Source organism: Lonchura striata, chromosome 6, assembly GCF_050655825.1.
Source record: "Lonchura striata isolate lonStrDom1 chromosome 6, ASM5065582v1, whole genome shotgun sequence".
NCBI lineage: Eukaryota > Metazoa > Chordata > Aves > Passeriformes > Estrildidae > Lonchura > Lonchura striata.
Genome location: NC_140708.1, coordinates 17,089,709 through 17,113,939, shown reverse-complemented (window position 1 = coordinate 17,113,939; position 24,231 = coordinate 17,089,709). Strand labels below are relative to the sequence as shown.

The following is a 24,231-nucleotide window of genomic DNA, read 5'->3' as shown; positions in this document are numbered from 1 at the left end:
AACAACACTGGTTCTTCAGCCTTTCAACACAAGTCATGTTTCAGAGACCCAAAACTGATTTTTCTCCTCTCCACTTTACCCTGAATTTCTGTGCCCAACCTGGAGCCAGAGGAGGCTTCATCCTCAGAGGAGTTGTCATCCACAGAGGAGTGCTAAAACCTTAATCAGTTTAAATGCTGGGTATTGTTATGGTTTTGCATTTAAACACTATTTTTTTCCTGATATCTACCTTGTTGCTAGTTGCCAGTTGGCTTGAAATTATCTAGATAGTGAATATGCAAATGAGATTCAAAGGTGAATACAAAGTATTTGGAAAACCTCAACGAAATGAAGCCCCATTCTGTGGTGGATGATCCTACCTGTCACCCAGCCCATTGGTAACTATCACACAGGACCTGAGACTCCACTCCAAGACCACTGCAAAGACCAAGCAAGCACTGCTCTCTTAGAGTATTTGCCTTTATCACCTCTGTCTGCATTGCAACTCCCACAGGGATAAAAACCCATTTGAACTGGTATTAGTATACAAAGACCGAAGCGCAGCAATAATGGCTCAGTCATGGGCCTGAAGGAGTAATGTAATGTCAAGTAGTGTGCTAGACAGGAAAGGGGCACAGACAAAGCTTACTAGGTATGTTCTGTTTCTTTTTCACTATCCAACCGTTCTTACTTCGGTACATTAGGGTTCAGTGTCTTCTTTTCAAGCACACAGTTTATCAAAAAACTGGACATAAATGCTGCATGCTATAGACACAGCTTTAACACAAGAACTTTGGGAACATTCTCTCAAAACAGGGCTCTCAGATCCCCTCTACTCCTGTACAGCTCTCTGAGTTATTTGCCTCTGATAAATGGTTTGAATCCATGACGTGCACAGCTCATTGAGAATGTCCAAAAGAGTGCACAATGGGTATTTTTTGATCTTTCAGACTCTTAAATAGCTTACATTTTCAGACGTAAAATGGTTGTGGACAATTTATAGCCCACTATATCTTGGTTGCAAGATTTTTGCATGTCCTCATAATAAAAGTAGAAATTATCTGAAAAAATATATTCAGCTAATCTCAGAAATGCTGAGAAAACTTGGCACAGCTAAGTTCAAGCATATGAGAACAAAAAATAAAAGCCTGCAATAAATTTTGTACTATATTTAATATCATGGAGTTGTCAAAGTGGCTCCATATGACAAAAAAAATTTAAAAATCTAAGCAAAGTCCAAATTATCTACAACAGTTTAATGCAGGTTCTCAATGAAAAAATAGGAATAAATGAAATCAGCATGTTGTATAAAAAGAACTCTTCAGAGCCTCACATTCATCCAGTATTTTGTAATGTGGCATTTTAGTATGTGCATTCATTTGCAGAATGAATACCTGAAAGCTACAATTTCTTATAGAACTATGTGTAGGTGAAGAAATGCGCATACCTAAATGTATTTCAAAGCTAGAGTATGAACGGGCTAGACATACAGACTTTTTTCTGAGTGCCACACATAGTTTGAAAGCAATTACATACAGCAGAGATTTAACACCTTTGCCTCCCTTGTAATACAGGTTCTGTCTCAGCACTGATCTTACTAACACCATTAACTTACCAAATGTAAGTTTAGCTATTGTTTTCTTTTAATGTGTGTTGCATATTTTCATCTTTACCTCTGCAAGAAGAATACTCATTTTGGTGATTCAAATACTGCTTTATTTGTATCAGGGGTACTTCAGTAACTCTCTAGGCCAACAGAATTGAAGAATAAGTAGGAGAGGCCTGTACAGCACCAGATTAAATGTCACCAATATATACTCTGACCAAAAACTTTTGTGTAACCTGAAAAATTGAGCCCATACAGGGTGTCTAATTCCTCCAAGAATGGAGAGGTTAACCTCTCATCTTGTAACTGAGTAAAAGTAATGATATCTCACTCAGTTCAATAGAGAAAAGACACATTTATTTGGATTCTATCACACAATGCCCAAAACCTACTACAAAATGTAAAATGTAGCAACTGTCAAAAACATTTTCAGAGTGAATGTTAGGATTTTATAAGGTCTGTGATCTCCTTTAATTCCAGAGCTCTTTGAAATTACACTTTTACTTTAAAAGGAAGATCAATTCCAAGAAGTGTTTAATTTGCTATTTTTAAAAAAATTAAGATTTCTGAGCTAAAAAACAGAAAGCTAAATTTTTTCCAACTTTGCAAAGATGCTAGTTTGTTCCTCATTGCCATCTTAGTCAGCCTTTGCTACCTGGAGAAATCGCAGCTGTGAATTCCTTAAATGTTATGCACCTTTGAGATCCTTGCACAACCATAAGGCACAAGTCAAATCAGATGAATGTTTCAGGCATGAGAGTTGCTCCAGTCTTGCAGCCAAATAGCTGCCTGCTGGGGCAGCTCCACTGCCAAAGATCCTCTGTATCTGACCACAGGGAGGGACAGCTTCAGGCCAGCGTGATCTGGCAGGCCAAGCTATGGACTAAGAAGAAAGGACTAAACTCAGCTTGACACTGATTCCTTCCACATCCTGCATGAAACCACAAAAGCAAATCTATGCAAACTCAAGCAGCCACAGCAATTACCTACTGCTCCCATTGACTTGAATTTATGCTCTCAAGGCACTTGAGTTTTACAGGATCTGCTTCAAAGATCACTGTTGGCAGTGGAAAGACTCCCACTGTCGGCCACATTAATATGGACCATGCCATGCATGTCAGCCACAGGTTTAAACATGCAGTGCAGAAAGACCCTGACAGCTTCCCATGACATATATGTCTGCAGCAGTGTCTGCCCTCCTGTGACCATGCACATGGCATTCTCCTCTGTAAGTACAATGTAAAATTGGGAAACACACTGTGCAACATTCCTCTGTCTCCCAGAAACTGGGATAAATAGTGGCAGTGCGTGGGAATTTGACTACAGAACAGTGGTATTTCCCAATTTTCTTTCCCCATCACATCAACATGAACTTAGGGTTCCTTGTCTGTACAGAAATTTACAGGAATTGTCAGAAAGGTTTTTTCAATGAGCTTGGCACTGGCACAATATTTGAATACAGTTAGGACAGAGACACCAGTGGATGGAACTGGTGCTTGGCAGAAAAACCAGGTAGAGCAGTTTGAAAATTCTGAATACAGACATGCTTTGCTGGAGCTCCAAGCTTGGGCTTCTGTTGCTGCTTATTAAATTAACAAATGCAATGACATAAGCAATAAATGAGGTCTAGGATTTGTGTATTTACTTTCCTAAGTAGATTTTTGAAAAATGGCAGAGGTTCATTCACTCAGCAACATCTTAGAATGTGAACTAGGTGCTTTATTTACAAATGTCTACATAGACAATCTAGACACAGACACCATACCCATTATTCTATACTTTTTGCATAATAAACTTCTATGATATGTCCGAGCTTAGGTTGATGACATCATGGAAGAGTATTCATGTCAATAATATTCCTACAATTTGAAGGAGCAAGATTGATTTTGTACAGGCCACACTTGGTACAAAGGAACTTACTGTTTATATTTTATAGGATTTAAAAATAAAGATATAGTGATAATGCGTAAAAAGAGACAATGTAACTTTTTTTAAAAGGTCTTCTAATAATTTCTATACCTGCTATATAAAAAAATATCACATAGAATAATATATCTTTAATATCTCTGGTCCAGAACTCATTGGATCACCAGGCATAGGTACACTACCTTTGAGTACACAATAAGTATACAAAGTTTAGGCAGATCTAAATATATATACTTATATATATATTTATATATCATGCAATCAACTGCTTGTAAACTAGATAGGAAAAGTACTCTCATTCCTTACCTTCCTTGCTATTTAAAGAGAAAGATCTTGTTTATTTTTTATGGCACTGTCAATGATAATTTAAGAGCAGTGCTACATTAAGAACACTGCTTTTAATCTTTATTTTCTACACATTTTTCACTTTATTCAAGTCAATGAGAATTCTGTATGTGAAGAACATCAGAGAGGTATGAGTAAGATGTTATTGTCTAAGCCACAGAAACTCACAAATTAGTTCTGGAAGAAGCGTAGATATGCTAGAATGATGATACTAAAGATTAGTGCCAGCTTTTTTATGGACATAATTATTGCAACAAACAGCTTTTTGCAAATGTAGGCAAATTGGAATGATGGAATCTCAATCATAACATTGCTCTTATTTCTGGTAGTTTCTCAAACAGAAAAGAACAATTTCTATCACCGTGTATGGCACAATCTACATGGTAAAATAATAGAAGTCTGCTAAATCTTATCTCAGTTTTTAAACAGATAGTTGTGGGCACAATATTAGACAAATTGCAGGTAGCTGAGCTACTTAAATACTAAAGCTGGCAATTTTTGTTTACAATTATTTTACCTCCTTGAATATGATCATCACTTAAGCTATAAATCTGAACTGATACATGTGTTTTCATCAACTTTTACAACAGAAAAAGAACATATATTTTCAGTGGTAGTAACAGGCAGAATTAAGGGAATATATTAAGTCCTAAAGTTGTTACACAATTTCTTTGCTATGCAGAAAAAACTTCATTGAACACCCCATTTCAAAATGTGTTTCTTATTAGGCAATTTCATAAAAGAAAAATACTGTATCATTTACTGATACACATTTTGTCCAGATCAGATTAGTTTATCTCTTTCCTTTATCCAGGTTTAAGGACTTTAAAAACACACAGCTACAGCCCTTTTCTTGGTAGGATTTGCTAACCAACTTTTATTTTTGACAGTACTAGCAAAACTAAGCATCAAAACCCAGGATATTAAGTAGTGCATATAATGTTCAAATTAAGAAACCAGTTATTGTCAAAAGCAGTGGTAACAAATGGGGACTTTATGACAAAAGCCTGATCCTGCCGTTGGTGCTCTGTTCTTGTGCACAATGTTTTCAAGGTTTTGAACATAACTGGTGAACACAGGGTCATCCTCTTTAGAGCTGTCCTCAAACTCAGATAACGTAAGGAAAGTGTGTATGTTTCTGTGAATGCTTACCTCTGCTTTTGCTCAAGAAAGCACTTGCTGATTAAACCAGAAAGAACTTGCCTGTGTTAGAAGAAATCTCCAGTTTAGCAGAATCATTTTCATATCACCTGTCCCTTAAGTAATGTAAACAGCAACGTGCACACACAGCAGAAGGCACTGACAGGCTCTGCTCTGGGATGCCACATGCACGTGTAGTCATCAATGTGCAAGGAGATGAAAAGCACGAGAGAACAGCCTTGAGAAGGCCAGGGGGAGAGTGGCTCTGTATACTTTTTGTGAAGAAACTGAGAAAACCTGGCTGGGTTAGTCCTACAGAACAAATGCTGAGAGAGGATATGATTGAATGCTGAGAGAGGATATGATTGCAGTCTATTAATACATCCTGAGATAAACACCAGGGAGGGAAAAGAGCTATTTCAGTGGAGGACAATGTTGGCAGGAGAACAAATGACTATAAAGTGACTGTGAGTTACACTCCATCCTAGAAACTGGAAGATTTCTACTTAGGAGAGGACTGAGGTTCTGGAGCAGATTCCCACACCAGCAGTAGCAAAGGTAAAATACTGAAATGCTTCCCAAGTAAAACCTGAATAGTTTTTAAAAGGGGCTGTATGATATGGCTGCCTGTAACCATAAACTGCATGTGATGAGCGAGCAGATGTTTCCCTGTCTTCTGTTCCTTTACTCATTCCTCCCAAACTCACAGCATAGTCACTGAGTATGCCAGTAGGAAGTCTTTCCACTTCCTGGTTCACAGAGAAATTGAAGACTTTACAAATGAAATCTGAAAAAAATTACACACTATGTGGAATTTAAGAGAATTAATGCTCCTATACAATCCTTAATTGTTCGTATCTCCTGGATTTATGTATGTCTTCAATTTTCACTAACATGTTTAAGCCCTAGTGCCTCAAAGCATAAAAATACCTATGAAATAAATAATGCATTACTGCTCCAACACTGACACACTCACTTGGGACCATCTGTGTGAGCTGTAGCTCGCACATACTGATTTTCAAGAGACCTGTTGATTTCATTTTGTTTCTCACACAGCATGGCAAAGCACAGTCCAGCAGTTTCTCACTCTGCCACATATTTATGTAGTAGCTGGAGTTTCAATCCTCTTAAGTAATGTATGCTATTACATGGTTCTATCTTTACATTATTCTGTAACATGCTAAATTAAGTAGATTAAACACTGAAGTGTATAAACCAGAGTACTTTTGATCTCCTAGTAAAGAAAATTTCATAGTTTCCTAAAGAAAATTCTTACTCAACCTAGATCAAAATAAGAAGCAAAACTATTTTCAAGTGCCACACCCAAGACGGCAAACATACTTTAATTCCATAGCTTTCATTAGAATTAATGAAAAATATGTAGTGAAAGTGATAAAGTTCATCTGTGCATAACAGCAAGAGGAATACACTCAAAGCTCATCTGACTTTCATGGTCTCCTTCCTCTGCTGGCAGATGTTTTTCTGCCTGTGTTTTGGTTTATAAATGTCTGACATCCTCAATAGCAAATTAACTGTAGTTAATATTCATGCAGATTAATTCTGCTGAAAGTCAAACAATAAGAGGCTAGGAGGTTAAAGTCATAATGAAGTGGATGCTGGTAATGTCCAGATCTGTGTTTTTAGAGTATTGGCAGCATTTTAGTTTTCTTGGGACTTTACATAGGATGTTGTTGAAATTGTGAAAGTTTAAGCCAGCAACACAACTGCATCCACCTGAAACAAGAAAATTAAGAAACCTGGTGCACTGTGCTTGGGAACCTCAGGGAAAAAAAACAAAACTGTATATTGGCAAGTGCTTTTAGTACACACTGATTTTTTTTTTTTTTTTTTTTGAAGGAAATAAATATTGCCAGCTTTGCCACTACAGAAAAGTTCTAGGAGTCAAAGACCATTACATTTTGTGAAGTACAGCAAACCTTTTCTGTAGGACCAAAAAGGCTTTGCACCCAAAATATCTGGAGCCTGTGTTACTGCAACACTGATTCAAAGTTCTCTTCAAATGTAACAATGTCTTCTCCTTTAGCATATGTAACTTGTTGTATTAAGTGCCATTGCCAAACTGACTACACAGAGTGCTGCCCGATAGAAAATTACAAAGTATACATTTTTCAAGTTACCAGAATCTATTTAGCCAAGTGCTTAGATTAATGTCTTCTGTAATACTTACAAGGCAAATGAAATAGTGTACTTTGTCCATCGGCATTGTGATAAAGAATAGGTTAAAAGAACGCATGGCTTGTGTGGCACTTTGTCAAGATACCTCCTTTTGAAGTATTACAGTCAAATTCTGTGTCGCCAAACCAAGGACTGAAGAAAATCTTGATGTGTATTTTTTCAGAATATTATACATTACTTACCTGGGGGCAGTCTTTGATGTAGTGTCCCTTGTTAAAGCAGAGGTGGCACAGGTAGTTAGGAGGTGGCCTCTTGCTGGGTTTTCTGGCTTCTGAAGAAAGGGACAGGTCAGAGAAATGCTCAGTGAGGGAGCTTAACCCATCCACAATGTTATTAAGAGAGCCATAAGGTGATGCACTCTTGTAGAGACTGCTGCTCAGAGCCTGCAAAAGAAAACAAATAAGTCAGATGCAACACAGTACTGTATTAAGAACTGTTCTGAGGGAGATTTGAATAGGGGATAAATAAAAATAGCAGGAAAAACAAAGTGGTTCTTTTTTTCTTAGGAACACAGCTACACATTTGAGGGAAGCAATATACAGGCTATTAGTAAAGAGGTTTCACAATGGCAGTGCAATGGAGCTGGTCACCCCACTGTTGAGGAAACTACTGAGCTTGCCATGGTTCTTTTAGCCCAACCTTTCTGCTAAGCCATGATTGCTTTCTTGTGTTTGACCATAATGCATTCATAGTACAGTTAGATTATGCAGGCAAAAAGCTGAAAGAACAACTCACAAAACAGAACCCTTTTGTGTTCAAAACCACTTACACAAAGAATACTGAAGTCAGGGAAAGAACACCAAGAAAAATGCAAAGTAACTTCCAATTTCCAATCTGGCTAATCAGACAGTCAACACAGAGTCCCACGTTCAAAAAATAACAAGAAGCATTGAGAACAACATCTGGTTTGGATTTTCTAATGGAGAACCTGCTGTGATTTAAACATTTCCTGATAAACAGTAAATAGCTAGGTTTTGTACTTCACCTCAATAGGATCTTCACTCTCAATCTGTAAATCAAAATCAGTAGATCCTAATTTGCTATTCAGTAGTTTTAGAACAGCAGGAAACCCATCAACACCTAAATAGGTATTCTCCCTAATGGAGATAACAAGGATTAATTCGCTTCAACCGCTTAAGGTCCAATAGAAACTGCATAGTGGAGTTCAAAAGGAAAATTAAAACACTTAAAAATTAACATAATAATGAATAACTGTAGAAATAGGACCACCTACTGAGTGTCCTTTCCATCCTCAGATGATGGGACACATTTCATATGGTGTTTCCACCTTAGGTCTTTAATGCTATGCTCATGTAATTCTCCTGCCATCAGAGAATTACTGCTGGCTCATGGGAAGGTGAGGTAAGAAGAAGTCCAATCTGTGACTCTGTGCTTTAATTCTACTGAATTCAAATATTTCAATGGAGTCTTTATATGTGCTTTCATATGTTTATTCATGTTATATATATTTTGAAGACATGCACTGATATTGATTTAGAGTTTGTGAAATTAATCTGAAATTGAAATTAATTAATTTCTGAGATCTCAAACATTCAGGGTGCCTGCATAATGAGTGCTTTTTGGGTCACAGCTGCATATGAAAAAAATCATATTAAAGCTCTGTCACAAATACCTGGGTGAGCCCCAACTATCCCTGAATTCCATCCCTCCACAGATGGTGTACACTATACAGAAAAATTCAGCCTAATAATCTGCTTCACCCACTTGCACTGTAGTCAAACATAACATGCTGAACTCCACTGACCCCTCTTCCAAAGCTGAAGCTGGTGCACAGCAGCAGGATCAATTCAAGAGGTCCCAGAGTGGAATCTGATCTCACATGGGACTTCACATATGCCCTGGAACTAAAACATCCTGTGTAGCATAGTTCTGTGCTGTGCAAGATGACGTGGCTGAGAGGAAAATCAGCCACTTTGTTTCAGGGGTTAAAGCCACAGATTTTAAAAAGAAAAGGTATTTTAAAAATTAATAAAAATATTTTAGCTGCTTTAGCCATCAAGCAACCAAAGATACCTCCTATGGTCACTGGAATTTACTTCTAAGATTTATTGGATGCTATTAGAATGAGAAATTCTTGGCATCAAATTTTGAAAAGGAAAAGGAAGTGCTGTGGATGCCAAAATAGTATTAATTAAGGGTCTTCAAGAAGTTCTTGTCTCCCTAGGAGCCACTTTCTCTTATATACTCTTGGAAAAATATAAAATCTTTCTTTTTAAGAGATCCTCTTGTCAAGAGATTCTTAAAGTACTTCACCTGCATTGCACCCATTAGTAACTTTGCAAATTCTTTATTATCTGATTTTATAGAAGTGTGAAAGTATGGGCACAGAATGTGTGAAGTTGCAAATTCTTTACCTATTGCCAAAATCTGGATTATCTTCTGGGGATGCAGAATAACTCCTGCCCATCAGAAGGTTGTTATTTTTTCCTCCGGGGCCAACTCAGTAACAAACCAAAACCTATCTATCTGCTGCCTACCGTGGCTTTGAATTGGACATATGGCATGCAGTGATGAGTGTTTTCTTTGCTACACATCCTTTACACTGAGCTATTGCCCTCAATAAAAGGGAGCAATTTGGAACCACAGCTGGGTATTATGTAACTCACTCGTCCACCAACCCTTCCTGGCATGTTTCAGGTCAATACTGAAAAACAAGGTGCCTCTCTCTGGCAGCAAACCTTCACAAAGTTTTGCTTCAACCGTGGCAGCCAGAGGCTGTGCCAAGGCTGGGATCCCATAGGAATATGGGCTGCACTGGCACTAAATCATCCCCTTAGCAGCCACCAGTGGTTCTGTGGCCAAAGAGTGGCACACTGCTCTAGAAGTGGCCACCTGGTTCAGCTGGCAGGGCACTCGTGCAATGAATGCCACAGCTGGACACGGCAAAACATTCAGTCCACACACGGCACTGTGAAACACTGCCCTATAATCATCTTGAGGCACAGTGTTAAAAAAGGAAGAAACAAATATAACATCCCAGAACATGACAGTAAAGGAGAAGATGGACATTGCTGATGACACTGGTACTTTAAAGAACAATGCATTCATTTGGAAAATGCCTAGACAACCCCAAGATGCTGCCCATCCCTCTGGGTATAGCCAGGCGAACCAACTCAGCAGTTCCTGCCCATCTAACCTGGAAAGTGGCCTTGAATCTGTTTGGCTCCAGGTCGATGTGAAAAACACATCACTCTGGCACTTGAAAGTTGCTATAAAGAGCACCAGCACAAATGGTGCTACATCCCGTTTCTAGCTCTATTTCTTCAGAAAGAGATGAGGAAATAAACCATTCCACAAAGCCAAGTTATATAATAAGGGTGGTAATGGGAAAGCTCCTCCTGGCCCCTGGAATTAAATAGTGAAAGCTTAGGACTTGTAACAAATGTGATGAAATGGTGATTGACTCCATTTTGTCATTGTAAAAGACAAGGGGTGAATGAATATTGCTGAGATACATAAAACAGTTTTGGTTTGGTTTCTTTTCTTTCTTTCTGGGGCACTCAATTGAGCAGAACAGCAATTCAGCCCTTACTAAGTATTTGCACTGCTACAAAGAAGATTTTTAAGAAGGGTTTTGAATAAAAATTTTGAATTAGCTTCACATCAAAAGGGGATGTCTGGGGGGGGGCGGGGGGGGGTGTGTGGTGGTGATTAGAGTGCCAGGGAGAATGCTGATGGCCCCAGACATAAAACAGAGATGAAGAAACAAATGCATTCTGACTCACTCTGGTCTCAAGTGTATTAGTAGTCATCTGGGAGGTGGCAGGGAGATTGCTCCTCTCATGATTTCCAGCAAAAGCAATGACTTGCTCTGTGTTCACATTGCAACACTAGCAAAGCCAACCTATTTTTTTAAATGGTATACCTCTCAAACAGTCTCATTTTGAGCTTGAACAGGCGAGACAGGATTTGGCAGTGAAAGGGTTAATGCTCTGAAGGTGCCTGAAAGACCACACTGCATGTCCTAATTACAAGGCTCATCAGCCCAGCTGCAATGAATTCAGGATTTCCTTATCTTGCCATACTGGGGGGATGGGGATCCTGGTGGTAAAACTCAGAAACTGCCTTGGTGGGAGGTTTGAGCTGATAATGTAAGTTTGTCTATTTGTTTGTTTCTTCCTTCCTATGAAATTTGTTGATTTAATTGAGTATGAGCCAAACTGAAAATCTTGTATTGTGTTTTCCAAAAGTAACCTCACTGCTGGGTAGATTTTTAAACTGTACCTATTGGTGGTGTTGGGAGGCAAAGTTCCCTTTGTTATTTGTTTGCTCAGTGTTTCCAGTTAAAGGGTACATAATCTGTAAGGTTGCAGTGTGGTCCTTTGTGAAAGCCAGCTATTGTCTTCTATAGCTTCCTCACTCTGATTTCCAGTTGGGTAACAGACGTGAGTGACTCAAGAATTCCAGTACCTAATTCACCTCACAGATATGGCTAGTTACATGATTGGCTAATGCTCTTGATTCCCTTGGCTGGGTCTCTGCCTTTCAGAAACATCCTCTGGGATTGATGTGCCAAGAGGTAGAAAAGGAAACCCTGAAACCCTGGCTTTATCTCTTCAGTTTCTTTTTTAGCAATGGTATAATGTTGAGAGGAAAGACAACTGTTGTGAATATGCAATGAATATTAAAAGATAAATAAGAGACAAGTCTTATTTTCCAAATTTTCCATTGGTATGTATAGCTACTGTTTTACTTATAAAGGTTTGTTTTTTAAAGGGACTAGAAAGCACAGAGAACACAAGAGTATCTCAATTATGACATTTATGTCTGAGAATCTACCATACCAGCTGGTATTAATAAGCAATAGCAACTTGTTCATGTGGGAATGGTATCTTCTTATTAGGCATGGACTGGAAAACTAGAGGTATATCTGGAAAAACCAGTTTCTGCCCCAAGTTCAGTTTGTGGTTGCTGGACCTTTAAGGCAGTGATCAAGATTAACATATCCACCATTACATAAAGCTAGAATTACTTCTGCTGGTTGATGGGTGCTGTATCTGGCCAGTGCATCTGTCTGATGCTCTAGAAGTTAGTATGATTTGTGCTTATGGTTCTCTCCACAACTGTAGTAACTGCACACACTGAAGTTAGGTCCTGCAGCACTTCAATGGTCCTACAATCTAGTCCAATCATCAACCCTTCCACAACATGAAATAGTCTATAATTGAAAAGCAAAGAGCAAAGAATTTTTGATGACTTATTTTTCCTGCTGACCTAATAAAGCTAACACAAATAAAGCAGTCTTAATGGACAAAGTTTAAGTCAGCAGATGCCATGACTGTTTGTAGGAAAAGAGAGTTGGATTGCCCTGTCATCAGTATGGAAAAAGTAAGGTTTTCATACACTGTAAATTGTAAGTATTTTCCAGCCTGTATGGCAGTAACCAGACTAGCCATGCTAATCATTAGCCCTGCACCAAAATATCAAAAGGTGCTAAAGTTATCAGCTTGGATTTTCACAAAGATAAGAACTGAGTGGTCCCTGTGCTGTGTCATGGATAAAACAGTAGGATAGACAAGTCACTGCCCTCACTGCTACTTTCATGTTGGAGGAGAGGGAAGTCTGAGCTACCCAAACAGTAATTCAGTGGCTTGTATGTGTGATATACAAAACTTAACCCCAGGGCCTATAGCTGTTTTCCTTTCTAGTGTCCTAAGGCTTGCTTTTGATGTGGGCTTTAACCACAGGGCCGTGCAATAGGTGTGAAAGCACAAGAGTTGCACCAGAAGACAGCCATGTTTGGAGAAGAGCACCTCAAATATTTGACTTCTCTGTGCTTCAGCTCTTCATAAGTGGTTAAAACAATTCCCTGTTTTTGTCCCCAAAGAAAACATCCAATGCAGAATCACAGAATAGAATAATAGAATTGTTTAGATTGGAAAAGACCTTTAAGATCATCATCAATGTTTATGGCCAACCCCAAAGCCTTCTGAAAACAGAGGGATTAAATAAAAATACTGTAATAAATTTAGTTGTATTAATTTGAGCCAGAAGAAATAGAGACATTTAATTACCAAGGCTGAACTGGAAAACCTCAAAAACTGCTCCTGTATGGCTTGTGTCTACTTTAGCTCCTCTGATAAATTGGATACTTTTACAAAAAAACAGCTTAAGAGTTTGTTCAGTAACATTTTATCACTGGAAAACTAAAAACCAAGCTCATCACTCAGTAAAGAAAATGTTTGCCTGGAGCAAGAAAAAAAAGACTCAGGTTTCTGTTTTTTTCTGCAGTCAACTTTTAAGTCAGCTGTCAAAAAAATCTGGTCTTTGACCTGACTTTTAGTAACATCTGAATTACTCAAGTTCTCATATAAAACCACAGATAAATGTAGATTAGCCAAACAAACTTTAATGCATTCCTGGCTAGTTAGACTAGCCAAGTATACCTTAAATCATCTTTCTTCTGCAGGAGGTTTTAGACTAATACATGTTTATGTTAAACTGCTAACACTAATGTCTGCTTCTAAATATTTTCAGATAGATGGCACTAGGCCTTTCCTTCTGCAGAAACAGTATCTTAAGGAGACAGCTATAAATGCAGTGTGACCTGCCAGTGGCTGTGAAGTGAGTCATTGAAGGGCAATGAATCTTCAATCCAGCATATAGATCTCTCTAATCTAGTTATTCCAAATCTGACAGCTCAGCTGGCTGTGGCTTCTCAGGTTGTAATTGCTGAGACTCTGCAGAACAGCAAGTGGGTGTAACACACTCCTCTGAGCATGACTGGCGTGTCCCTTCAATCTCAGCAAGGCTGGAGGGCAACACATGCCACCACCTCGCCTTCCTTTGGCTGGTGGACTTTAACACTTGGATCCAAAGCTTTCAATGAGTTTCTCAGGTCTTAAAAGAATCCTGCTCCCTCTGTACTATACAGTGGTAAAATGCTGACAGTTCAGGAATTGTTCAGTCACATCTCCGGGCTTGCTGGAGCTTTTGGCTTTCTGCTAGTAGTGTGATCCTCCTTATTTCAGCCTCAGAGAAGGGTTTGCTGTGGATATCAACGAGGACACTCATTTTTCACAATGTAGAGGGACCTCACAAAAGGTCTTTAAAGACAGATGTGGGAGAGGACCTAGATTTGCTCTGGTCAGAGGCATGCAGTCTTGAAGGAACTTTCTAAATCTTCCTCCAAGTTCTGCAGGGTTCCTTTTCATCTGCTGAATGCCCAACTTATGTTCCAGAGAAGCTCTACCACACGAGCACTCTCTTAGGGACAAGGGAGACCATTCATGTTGGGAACTGCTTTAACACATCCCCCAGGAGCTCTGGATCCCGGGCTGTCCCCTGCCTGCCTGGCCACCAACCTCCCTGAGCTGTGGGGAGAGGCCATGAGGAGCCCCTGCCCAGAAACAAGTCCTTTTGGTCGAGACAGGGGTCTCCAGCGAGGAGAAGGTCATGAGGGCTGGACAGCATGAAGTGAGGGGAGAAACGGATGGACATGTTTTGATCCCTGCACTTTCTGTTAACATCTCTGCTTCCTGCAGGAAATCTTGTCTCAATCTGACCTGCAGTCTGAAAAACAAGAGTCGAGTTTCCTCTCATTTGGTAGGTCTTTTGACACTCCGAACGCAAGAAAAATAACACCCGGAAATAGATATGTGCCTGTTCAAGACACACTTAGGAAAGCATTCACCTCCTGTGCAGCTCTTGCGTGATGAAAGGTTTTGCTAAGAAATGTCCATTTTGGGTTAAACAGAACTCTAAGTCTGAGACAGTTTTGTTTATATCATTTACATCCAGTAATGCCTTCTTGGCACAGAAACTTCTGCGATGGCTGCCAAAGTTTAGAAGAGGCAAAGCTAAGGTCGCTGTCAGAGGTAGAAACAATACATCATCTGCCCAGAGCGGGCCCCTCGCAATGCGCCCGGGGCCTCCGCTCCTGCACTCATGGGAAGATAAAAACTTTTATTAAATTGAATTTAGTGAGGAAAATAAATTATTTCTATTACTAAATGACAGGCTGGAATGTCATTTTGCGACTCCAGCTTTTAGATAATTTTATCTACATTTAAAGTTACTCTCCTAATCAACTGTGATACAGCACAGCTTGAATTGTGATTTCAGCAAGCAAACCTAAAACATCACAATCTGCTTCAGATAAATTATAAAATAACAACTGAGAAATCTGGTTTCAAAGTAGATTTGAGGGTTTTTTCCCTTCCTTTGCTGTGACTGTTAAGAGAAATTATTCTATTATTCTACTAATTTCAGTTGCAATGTATGTTAGACAAAGATGGTTATATAAGAACACCTCTGTATTTCAAGGATCACTGATGTTCAAACCCTCTTAAAAACTCTTGCTAGTCCTCTATTTTCAGGGTGCAATGACTGTGCAATAGATCATTTGCTTTCCTTCCAACCACAAGTATCCACAGCCCTAATGACTACTTAGAAAATAGTTGCCTAGCAGACTCCCTTAGTGTGAGGAAATACAGATTGCAACTCCCCTGCAAAGATTACTGAGATACCTGGAGCTCCTAGAAGGAAATCTGTGAGACCAAGCTGATCCCCAAGCTGATGTGTTTGCTTGGTTGGCATTTAGCTAGATGAGCTGTAAATACAGATTTCCAGGTACCCACAATCCTTCTATGTAGGGTATTGCACTTGTGTTCATTGAAAAGGGACACCAAATCCTGCCACATGCATGGAGTAGGTGTGGGTGGCCAGTTAATACAGCAGGAATTTATCTTTGCTTTGCATATGAGCTCAAGTCATGGGTCATGAGGGCACCTGCTAATCTTCAAACTAAATTTGCTGAAACACAAAATGTACTTCTTAAGAAACAGGTTTGGAAGACCAGGCAGCGGTTGTCCCATCAGCAGCAGTTAAAATAGCTAAGAAAAAGGGTATACATGAGGTTCCTTAAAACTCCTCTTCGTTAAAAGTAATGGATTTGTTACTAGTTGCTTACACCAAAACATAGGACAGAAAGTAAGGGGCTAGGCCTGTGATATGTTAACATTTAAAACCCACCAAAACTTCCCACAGCTATGCTGGCCTGGCTAGACAATGAGGGACAGGGAGAAAGGACTGGTAACCCTGCATTTATTCTGCTTTCCTCAAGTGAATCTGTCTATAATTTCAGATTCCACTTTTAGCAGATCACAAATCATTTGCTATGGTTCTGAGAATAAGAACCAACCTGCAAGAAAAACTAAGTGATCCAAGCTTTTACACTTAGGAAATACTTTCTGTCTGAATTATGTCAGTAAGATTTGAATGCTTTGTAAAAGTTAATTAATTGCTTTGATCTATTGTAATTACTCTGGAATCCACACAAAACCTAAGTAAACCATGAGAAAAAGACTTATATTCTCTCCATTTAATTTAGTAATTTTATTGTGGCTTTCTAAAAGAGGAAGAACAATTCCAGAGGGTAGCAAAATAGGCATCAGGCCATTGCCAATTTTTCTGGAGAAGACAAAATGGGGAGAGGTATGGGTTGGTATGGGTATTAATTGTGACATTTCATTAATCTGTTCAGAAAATGCAAGGTTATACCCAGTACTACTTTTTAGGTAGCATTTTTATGTATGCATCTAATTTGGGTAAGAGGATACAGTCGCTTTTGTTTCTATGCAAATAGATACTATCATAATTGCATGATCTGTGCCTGCACCTTTTGGCAACTGCACTGTGTCATTATTTTTCATGCTTCTTAAAGCAGCATGGAAAAGATTCTCTGCTCTTAGATTTAAATTTCACTTAAATTGTGTTTCAAAGTCCTTTTATGGTGCACTTAAACTCTGAGCTAGAAAACTTTCCTTGGCATTAATCCTCACTTAGCATCTGTCAGTAAAATGCAATCTTTTCTTCTAGCTGTCCATTACCAAACTAACAGGACCATCTCTACAAGTTATCTATCTTGTACAAGTAGACAAAATCCCCCAAACATAACCAAAAATGCCTGGGTTGGGGGGAAGAGTGGGATTGGCTTTGGGATAAAAGCAGTTTACTACACAATCTATCTAATTCATTCCCTACACTTCATGAATTAATATATTGGTTCAAGTCAGACTCGGTTGTCTGATCATTTGTGCAGTTCACTGGAGAAGGATCTTCCTTTTCTCTTCTGAATAACTGAGTCTGTGTCTGCAGAGCAAAAGAGGAGTGGATGAAAAATCATTACCCAACACACAGTTACATCACCCCTTTGTTTGGGTGCTTTGGCATGGAAGACACTGTAAACACATAAAATAACTGTAAGTGAAAGCTCTGTGTATAAAATATAACTGTAACAAGAATTCTACATCCTTTTGCCTCCAATTATAGGTTGGTGTGTTTTTCTTTTCTATATACTGCCTGACAGGTTTTTTCCAAGATGTGAATGTATTTGTGAAGCAGAAAAAGCATGCCAGTGCTTCTCTCAATGAGGAGTTTGCATAGATACAAAATCCTGAGCAATTTAAAAGAATTGACAATGATTTTCAGCTAATCAGGAATAATAAATATAACTGGTCTCTCTTCTGTTTCTTGATTTTATTTTTCTTTTCAAGCTATCAAAAAGAAATCAATAGTAAAGCAGAAAGTGCATATTCCTCTTCTTGAAGACTTGATTTACTTTCAGCAATTAATATTTTAGTTCTTGCCAGCTTTCCAAGCATGGTTCTGATTGTGATGTGAAAGCAAGTATCTGCAGATTTACTATGGTGGGTAATACTTTCTCTGTAAATAAACTGAAGCCCAGGTGTAAGTCATGTTTGAATTAAAGTTGGAGGTAGGGCAGGTGTGTTGCAGAGCTACAGCAGCATTTCCTGGGGGCAGGGGCAGTTTGTGGGTAAGGATGCAACACAAAAGGCTCTGGATGTTGGAGTAAATTCAACACATTTTCTTCTAACTTCTAGGAATTTTCTGCTGTTCTTAGGTAAGGAAGCCAGAGTAAAAGCAACGTAATTGTATTTAGAACACTTTCTTTGGTGAACCAAATTTGGTTCTTGTGCGTTTCTTCCTGCAATCAGAATTAGGTAATTCATCCTAAGTGTTAAGAGTAAGGAGAGTATCTGCTACATGCAGTACTACATACAGCCCACTTACAAAAACACACACAAACAAAACACTTAATCCTAAAGCCATACCAAGGTGATACAAACAGTGTAAATTGGATAATAATTTGAGTTTCACACTTTTTATACAAGATATAGGTCTTATTTTCTGACTCCACTTCCTATAGTACATTCACATGTGGGGTTTTTATTTCCCTGGTAAAAGTGGGTGCTTTCCAAAGGCTACAGAAGTAGCAACGAAGCAAAGCAGGAGGCCATGGCTACAGAGATAAGAACAGATAAGAACCCCTAAATTTTTGGATTTTAAAGCATATGTCCAATTGGAATTAAGAACTGAATAGTTATTAGCTCAAATACATGTAATAGGATCTAAGATTTTGAGACCAGTGTACAGTGGGCTGTGAGAGCTGCACTTTGTGTGCTGAGGCAGCGTCCTGAAAAGGGCTCTGGAGCTGGCTGTGCTGAGAGAATAGAGGCTGGTCTTGCCAAGATCTCCAAATGCATGTTGTCCTCTGAGATTCAGCTCTCTGGATTCTCTTATGAGGTCTGATGTGAGAATTGACATTCAACTTCCTGAAAAGCATTTTGGAATTACTTGTCTGGCACTTTAAGTTGCCATAAACTATTGGTAGTGTACAATCATCCTGAGGCAGAGAACACAAGTTCCTGCAACACAGGAATTGTTATCCTAGTGCACTTTCAATAAAATTTGGAGAAGGTTAAGGGCACTCCAATGCTGGTACTGAAATAAAGAATAGTGAGAAAAAATTAAAATTAGGAAATAAATCAAATAATAATCATTATTATTAAAGGACATATTCAGGGACTGTAGACTGCTGCTATATCAGTCTGTAGCTGAGAAAGCAAGAAGTCCTCACTTGAGTGCCTAGCACATTCACCCTGTGGATCAAAAACATGCTGTGTGTTAGAATAACTGATAATGTTACACAAAATTAAACAAACTAGACCTGTTTTGGAACATATGACAATTTCTGCTAACCTGCATCTCTTCAGACCATACTGGTTGTGAGTAGCCTCTTAAAAGGCATTTGCTTTTCTCTTTTAAATCCTTTAATCACGACTGTTCTCAAAAATACTGCATTTAATTCAGGGAACCAAGGCTGATGTGATATAGCAATCCTTGTATTCTTCTGATACCAAGCGAATTGAGTTTTTTCAAATCTTATAATTATCCTCCAAATTACTTTATCTAGGCCAAATAACAGATCTTTCTTCATCAAATATCAGCCTAGTATGTTCACCCCTAATTCTATGAAAGACAGATGGACAACAAGTTTGTCTGATAGAACCACCAATTTCCTTCCCTACATTTTTGTTCTTCCAGTGTTTCATCAGTTTTCATTGTTAACTTATGAATGTCACTATCTTCTTTGGGAAGTTACCTAATCTTTCCCAGTGCTTTAGACTTGCTTCTTTCACAGAGATTGAATGTTATTTTCCACAGCACACTCTGAACTTTTTTTAACTCCACACATTTTTCTTTCCAAGCAAGTGATCCATACTTTACTGAGCAAACTGAACTAGCTGGTGTGCTCTCATTCCCAGTTAGTTCCCCTCTTGCCTATGAGGACTGGATCTGGAAGTCTCCAAGTCAGAAACATGAAAATGGTGATTATTTTCTCATCTAGTATGTGCAGTTATTTGTGCTTAAATAAAATCTGGTTTAGATCCAGAAAGTGTCTGCCATGGAGGTTTCTAGAAGGAATTTTGCTCTTGAAAGACACGGAGTAGAGAAAAAAAAAAACTATTATATTATAATAATTTCTAGTTACTGCTTGCTGTCTCTTCTTGGCCAAAGACAGCATTACCTGGTAGGATGCCTCCTGTTGGTATAGAAAAATACCATATGAGTCTCTTGCCCCTGTACTCTAGATTTTTCAATTATAACCCTCAAGGACAAAGCCACAGATACCTGGATGTATCTCAAAGGCGTCAAATTCCGTGTAACCAGCCTCACAACAAAGTGTCAAATACTTGGCTCTGATGGATGGTGTTATAATGAGGGTGGAGCTCAGTTCAGTGGCCAATTTATTGCATCTTAATGGTCTAATGTGCTTTTATTTCATATCTAGGACAACAAATGCTGCCATAAGTTTGGTTTAAAGCAGGTCTGTTTTGCAAAACGAGTCTTGCATACAGAACAAAACACTCATTGTTGCTTTACTGTTTAAACCTTTATTATTGTGGTTTTTTTCTTGGTACAATGGGCTTTTATGCACCAAACAGCTGTGTTCATCATGTTTATTTAGAAGGCATCCATTGTAGTGGAAAAAGTCTGGAGGACAAAAATCTTGAAGTACAAGACTACTCTGTGGGTGCTGGCACTTTTATTTTTTTTCTGTCCTGTTCCTTTGGTCAGTATGCAAGTCACATACACAGGCAGTGCCATGCAGACTTGCAAACCCTGTATAATAGCAACTTTTTACAAATGCTGTCTTTTATTCCAAGTGTTCTTCTCCAGAAATTTTCAATTACACAGCAACATACAGGACACACAACTATTTTACACCCTATGATCCTATCATTTTTCAATCTGTTGCTATTTTGGACGCTCATTAGGTCACTTTCCAAATATTGTGTACAGCTATGTGTCAATCATTGTCACAGCTCGGCTCCAGGCTAAGCCAACCCAGGACAAAAACGTGAGGGGGGAAAAAAAATGTCAACCAAAGCAGGCACTGTGTAGAAAACAGTCAACAGTTTGACTGTGGAAAGCTATGTGTTGTTCCAAAGATAGCACAAGCCCACTTGCTGCAGAAACAGCACCCAGTACTAATGCTCTCCAAAATAATTGTATGTGGTTGAAATATGTACTGTATACCCAATGGCATTTGCAAATAAACAGATGTTAGAATCTCAAGAATTAAGAGCATGGCATTGTCGGAAACTCTTGGGTGACTCCTGCCAAAAAGCAGCCTAGTTTCCCGTTTCTGGAAAGAACAGAGCATCTAGCATATTGACAGAACTTCTTTTGAGCAACAGTGTCTCTAGCACCTTCTAAATCCTTGAATGAAAGATGCTGTATAAGCAGGCAATGTTAGCCTGGGAAATTAGAGGGTTCCCTACTTCCTACAGGGTATATCCAACAGTGCATTCCCATGCCATAGGAGATAGCTGTGCTCTTTTCCCTCTTTTCAGGTTACCTTGTAACATAGTTCAGGTGAATGCTGGAAACACAGAAGTGTCTCCATCGAAAATGAATGGTAACAAACTAACATACTTTATCTTTTAAAAATAGTAAAATATATGTATAGAACGAAATGGCTTCTTATTTCCTGAATGGTGAATGTTTTTGGCTTTCTACAGAGCTGGAATTCTCAGTTGCTGCTGCTGTTCATGTGCCTCAGGAAACTATAATGAGGTTAAAAAGAGCAGAATAAAGTTACAGTTTGTGGATGATAGGAATCCACATGGAAGGTGACTTCTGGGATCTGAAAACAGCACAGCTGGGGGGAGGCTGCACGGGGACTGACTGCTTGGAGGTGGGGCAGAGACAGGGGCCTGAGGAAGGCCCGGCATAGCAGGGAAATTATTTTCCAGAAGAAAGGTTAGGGGGGCAAATGGAAAGAACTATGAGCCAAGTGGAAAGGGAGTGTGACAAAAGGATTAGCCCCTTCTTGCACAGAGTATAGTAGAAGCCGAAAATGAACTTAGGGACCTGTCAGGAAGAGAAAACTGTTTCTCAGAGACTGTTTCAAAGGCCTCCTGAATGCAGACTCGATTTACTTGTTTCTTCCCTTTTCTCCCAAAAAATAAAGGACCTGCTGTGAGCAGAATGTATCCCAACTTCAACAAACACGGGCCTGAACAGAGTCCCAGTCTGGAATCCATGCTGGCTGAACTCCTGGAGTCTTGCTGGTACCTGGCTACCATAAAGCTTGTAATCCAAGCAGGAAGGGGTAAAATCTACAATTTGCCATCATCAGGTAGGTAGCTAATAATTTAAACTGCACTGCCTGCTAATCTTTTTGCAAAATCAGTCTGCTTGTTAGGTCTATATGCTGTTGAACTGCCCATGTCATATCATGCTTAATAAGACTTAATTAGGTTGAATGGGTTTCGAACTACATACTCTCAAAAATAGTACCTATTTTGAGATTGGATGTGCTTTGTTAAATTCTTAAAGAAGAAAGAATTTCTAATTAAAGGAAAAGGGATAACTTGGCTCTCAACTGTTAGCAGCTCTATTACAAGAGCACTTGGGAAATTTGATTTAGTTTTAATTAACTCCATAAGTTTTGTGAGAGAACAGAAGGGTGTACTTTGAGAATACATTTTAAGTTGACATTTAACATAAAAGGTGCTGGAAGGACTTTGAAATATCGTTCTGTGGGAAGTGCCAGAGCAGGTTGGGATGTATAGTCCATCTGACCATATCAAACAAAGCCGCTGTTGAATGCCTCCGGCAAGAGTCCCACAGTAGGGTGCCAAACTGTAGCTGGGTCTTTTCTGGAGAGGCTGGGAGCTGTGGTGTGTGAGGTGCCACCTTGCAGTACCGCCACACATGTGAAACCCCTCCAATGCAGAAGTGCTTGACCTCAACAACTTCCTGTGACAGGGAGTTCCACAGCGAATTGTCTTTGCATATCCCAGTTTTTTAGCTTCCTTCCCTTTGGTTACATTTAGCCTTGTTTTGCATTATGAAACGTGCACAAAACATTTTTGCTGGTTTTATCACGTTCCTGTTTATATTCCTTCCTTTCAAATAGTGCCTGCCTTTGATCTCTCATAAGCCATATATTGTCTTATATCAAGCTTTTAAAGTAACGTTTTAGGGGAAAAAAAAGAAAAGTGGGGGTGGCGGCGGCGGCAGTGCTGGTATTTTTGCACGTTATGACGGATGTAGCACTTTTCGCGTGTCCTGCCCCCCGTCCCTCCGGCTGCGCACGGGAAATCCGTGTAACCATTGACCAGACTGTCAACACGGGCGCCCCGCGCCGCTGGCGGGCGCGGGAGGCGGCGGCGGCCGCGCCAATGCCGCGGCGGCGCCTGGCCCCGGCCCGCTAGCGGGACGGGCAGCGAGGCAGCGGCGGGCGGGAAGGGGCCGGCCGGGCGGCAGGACGGGGAGCCCGCGCGGGCGGCCGAGCCGCCCCGGCGTGCGCGGCGGGCGCTGCCCCGCTCCGGGCGGGCTCGGGCCCGGGCCCGGCCCGGGGAAGGGGCAGGAGGCTGCCGCGGCATCATGGCGGTTGTGGCCCGGGGGGGCCGGGGGCTCCGCGCCGGGCGCGGCGGACTCACCTCGCTCCGCTGGAGCTGGAAGAAGCTGTTGAGATAGCTGGAGCTGAGCGAGGAGCCCAGCTCCGGGGTGCTCTTGGTGTAGCCGAGGTCGGGGTGCTGGGACGAGGAGGGCTCGGGTCTGAAGGCATCGAAGGCGCTGGCCTGGTGCGTGTCTTGCAGCGAGAGATAGACCCAGTTGAGGAGCTGGGCGGGCTGGTACACGGGCGCGGCGCTGGTGTCGATGGTTGACAACAAGCTCATCTTTCCCCCCGGCTCCGCCGGCGCGGCTGGCCCCGCGGTGCCGGTCCCCCTCCCCGCGCTCCGGCAGTGCCGCTCCCCCGTCCCTGCCCGCGGCGCTTCCTCCCGGCCGCCCGGAGGCGAGGACGGGCCGGGGGCTCGCTGCGCGCCCCGCGCCGCTCTCGCTCCCTAAGGCCGGCGGCGCCCGCGCAGCCCCAGCGCTCCGCGCAGCACGGGCATCGCTGCCGCCGCCCGCGGGCTCCGCAGGAAACTTTGTGCGCGCTCCGTCCCGCCCGGCCGGTGCCTGCCCCGCTATCTGTCTTTATTCCCACTCCCGCAGGCAGCGGCGGGGAGGGGCTGCCGGCGCTCCGGCGGCGGCGCCGCGCCCCCATAGGCCTCCCGGCCGCCGCGGGGGTGCAGGGGCGTCCCGGCGCCGCTCCGCCCCCGCCCTGCCCGCCCGAGCGCGGCCGGAGCGCCGTGTGCGGCGGCGGTCCCGGGGCTGCTGGCCGCGGGTGTCCGGGACCGCTGGCCACTCGCCCGCCG

General features: G+C 40.9%; 1 protein-coding gene across 1 annotated transcript in view; it reads right to left on the bottom strand.

The window, feature by feature from the left end:
• The window catches only part of ZCCHC24 (zinc finger CCHC-type containing 24), a 103,380-nt gene extending 79,530 nt beyond the window's left edge, over nucleotides 1–23,850 (bottom strand). Inside the window, exons 1-2 of the mRNA XM_021526675.4 lie at nucleotides 23,473–23,850; nucleotides 7,375–7,575 (exon numbers count right to left, since the gene is read on the bottom strand). Coding sequence (XP_021382350.1) covers nucleotides 7,375–7,575; nucleotides 23,473–23,712 — 441 coding nt within the window. The 5' untranslated portion in view covers nucleotides 23,713–23,850. The remainder of the gene's footprint in view (nucleotides 1–7,374; nucleotides 7,576–23,472) is intronic.
• Between the last annotated feature and the right edge of the window lie 381 nt (nucleotides 23,851–24,231).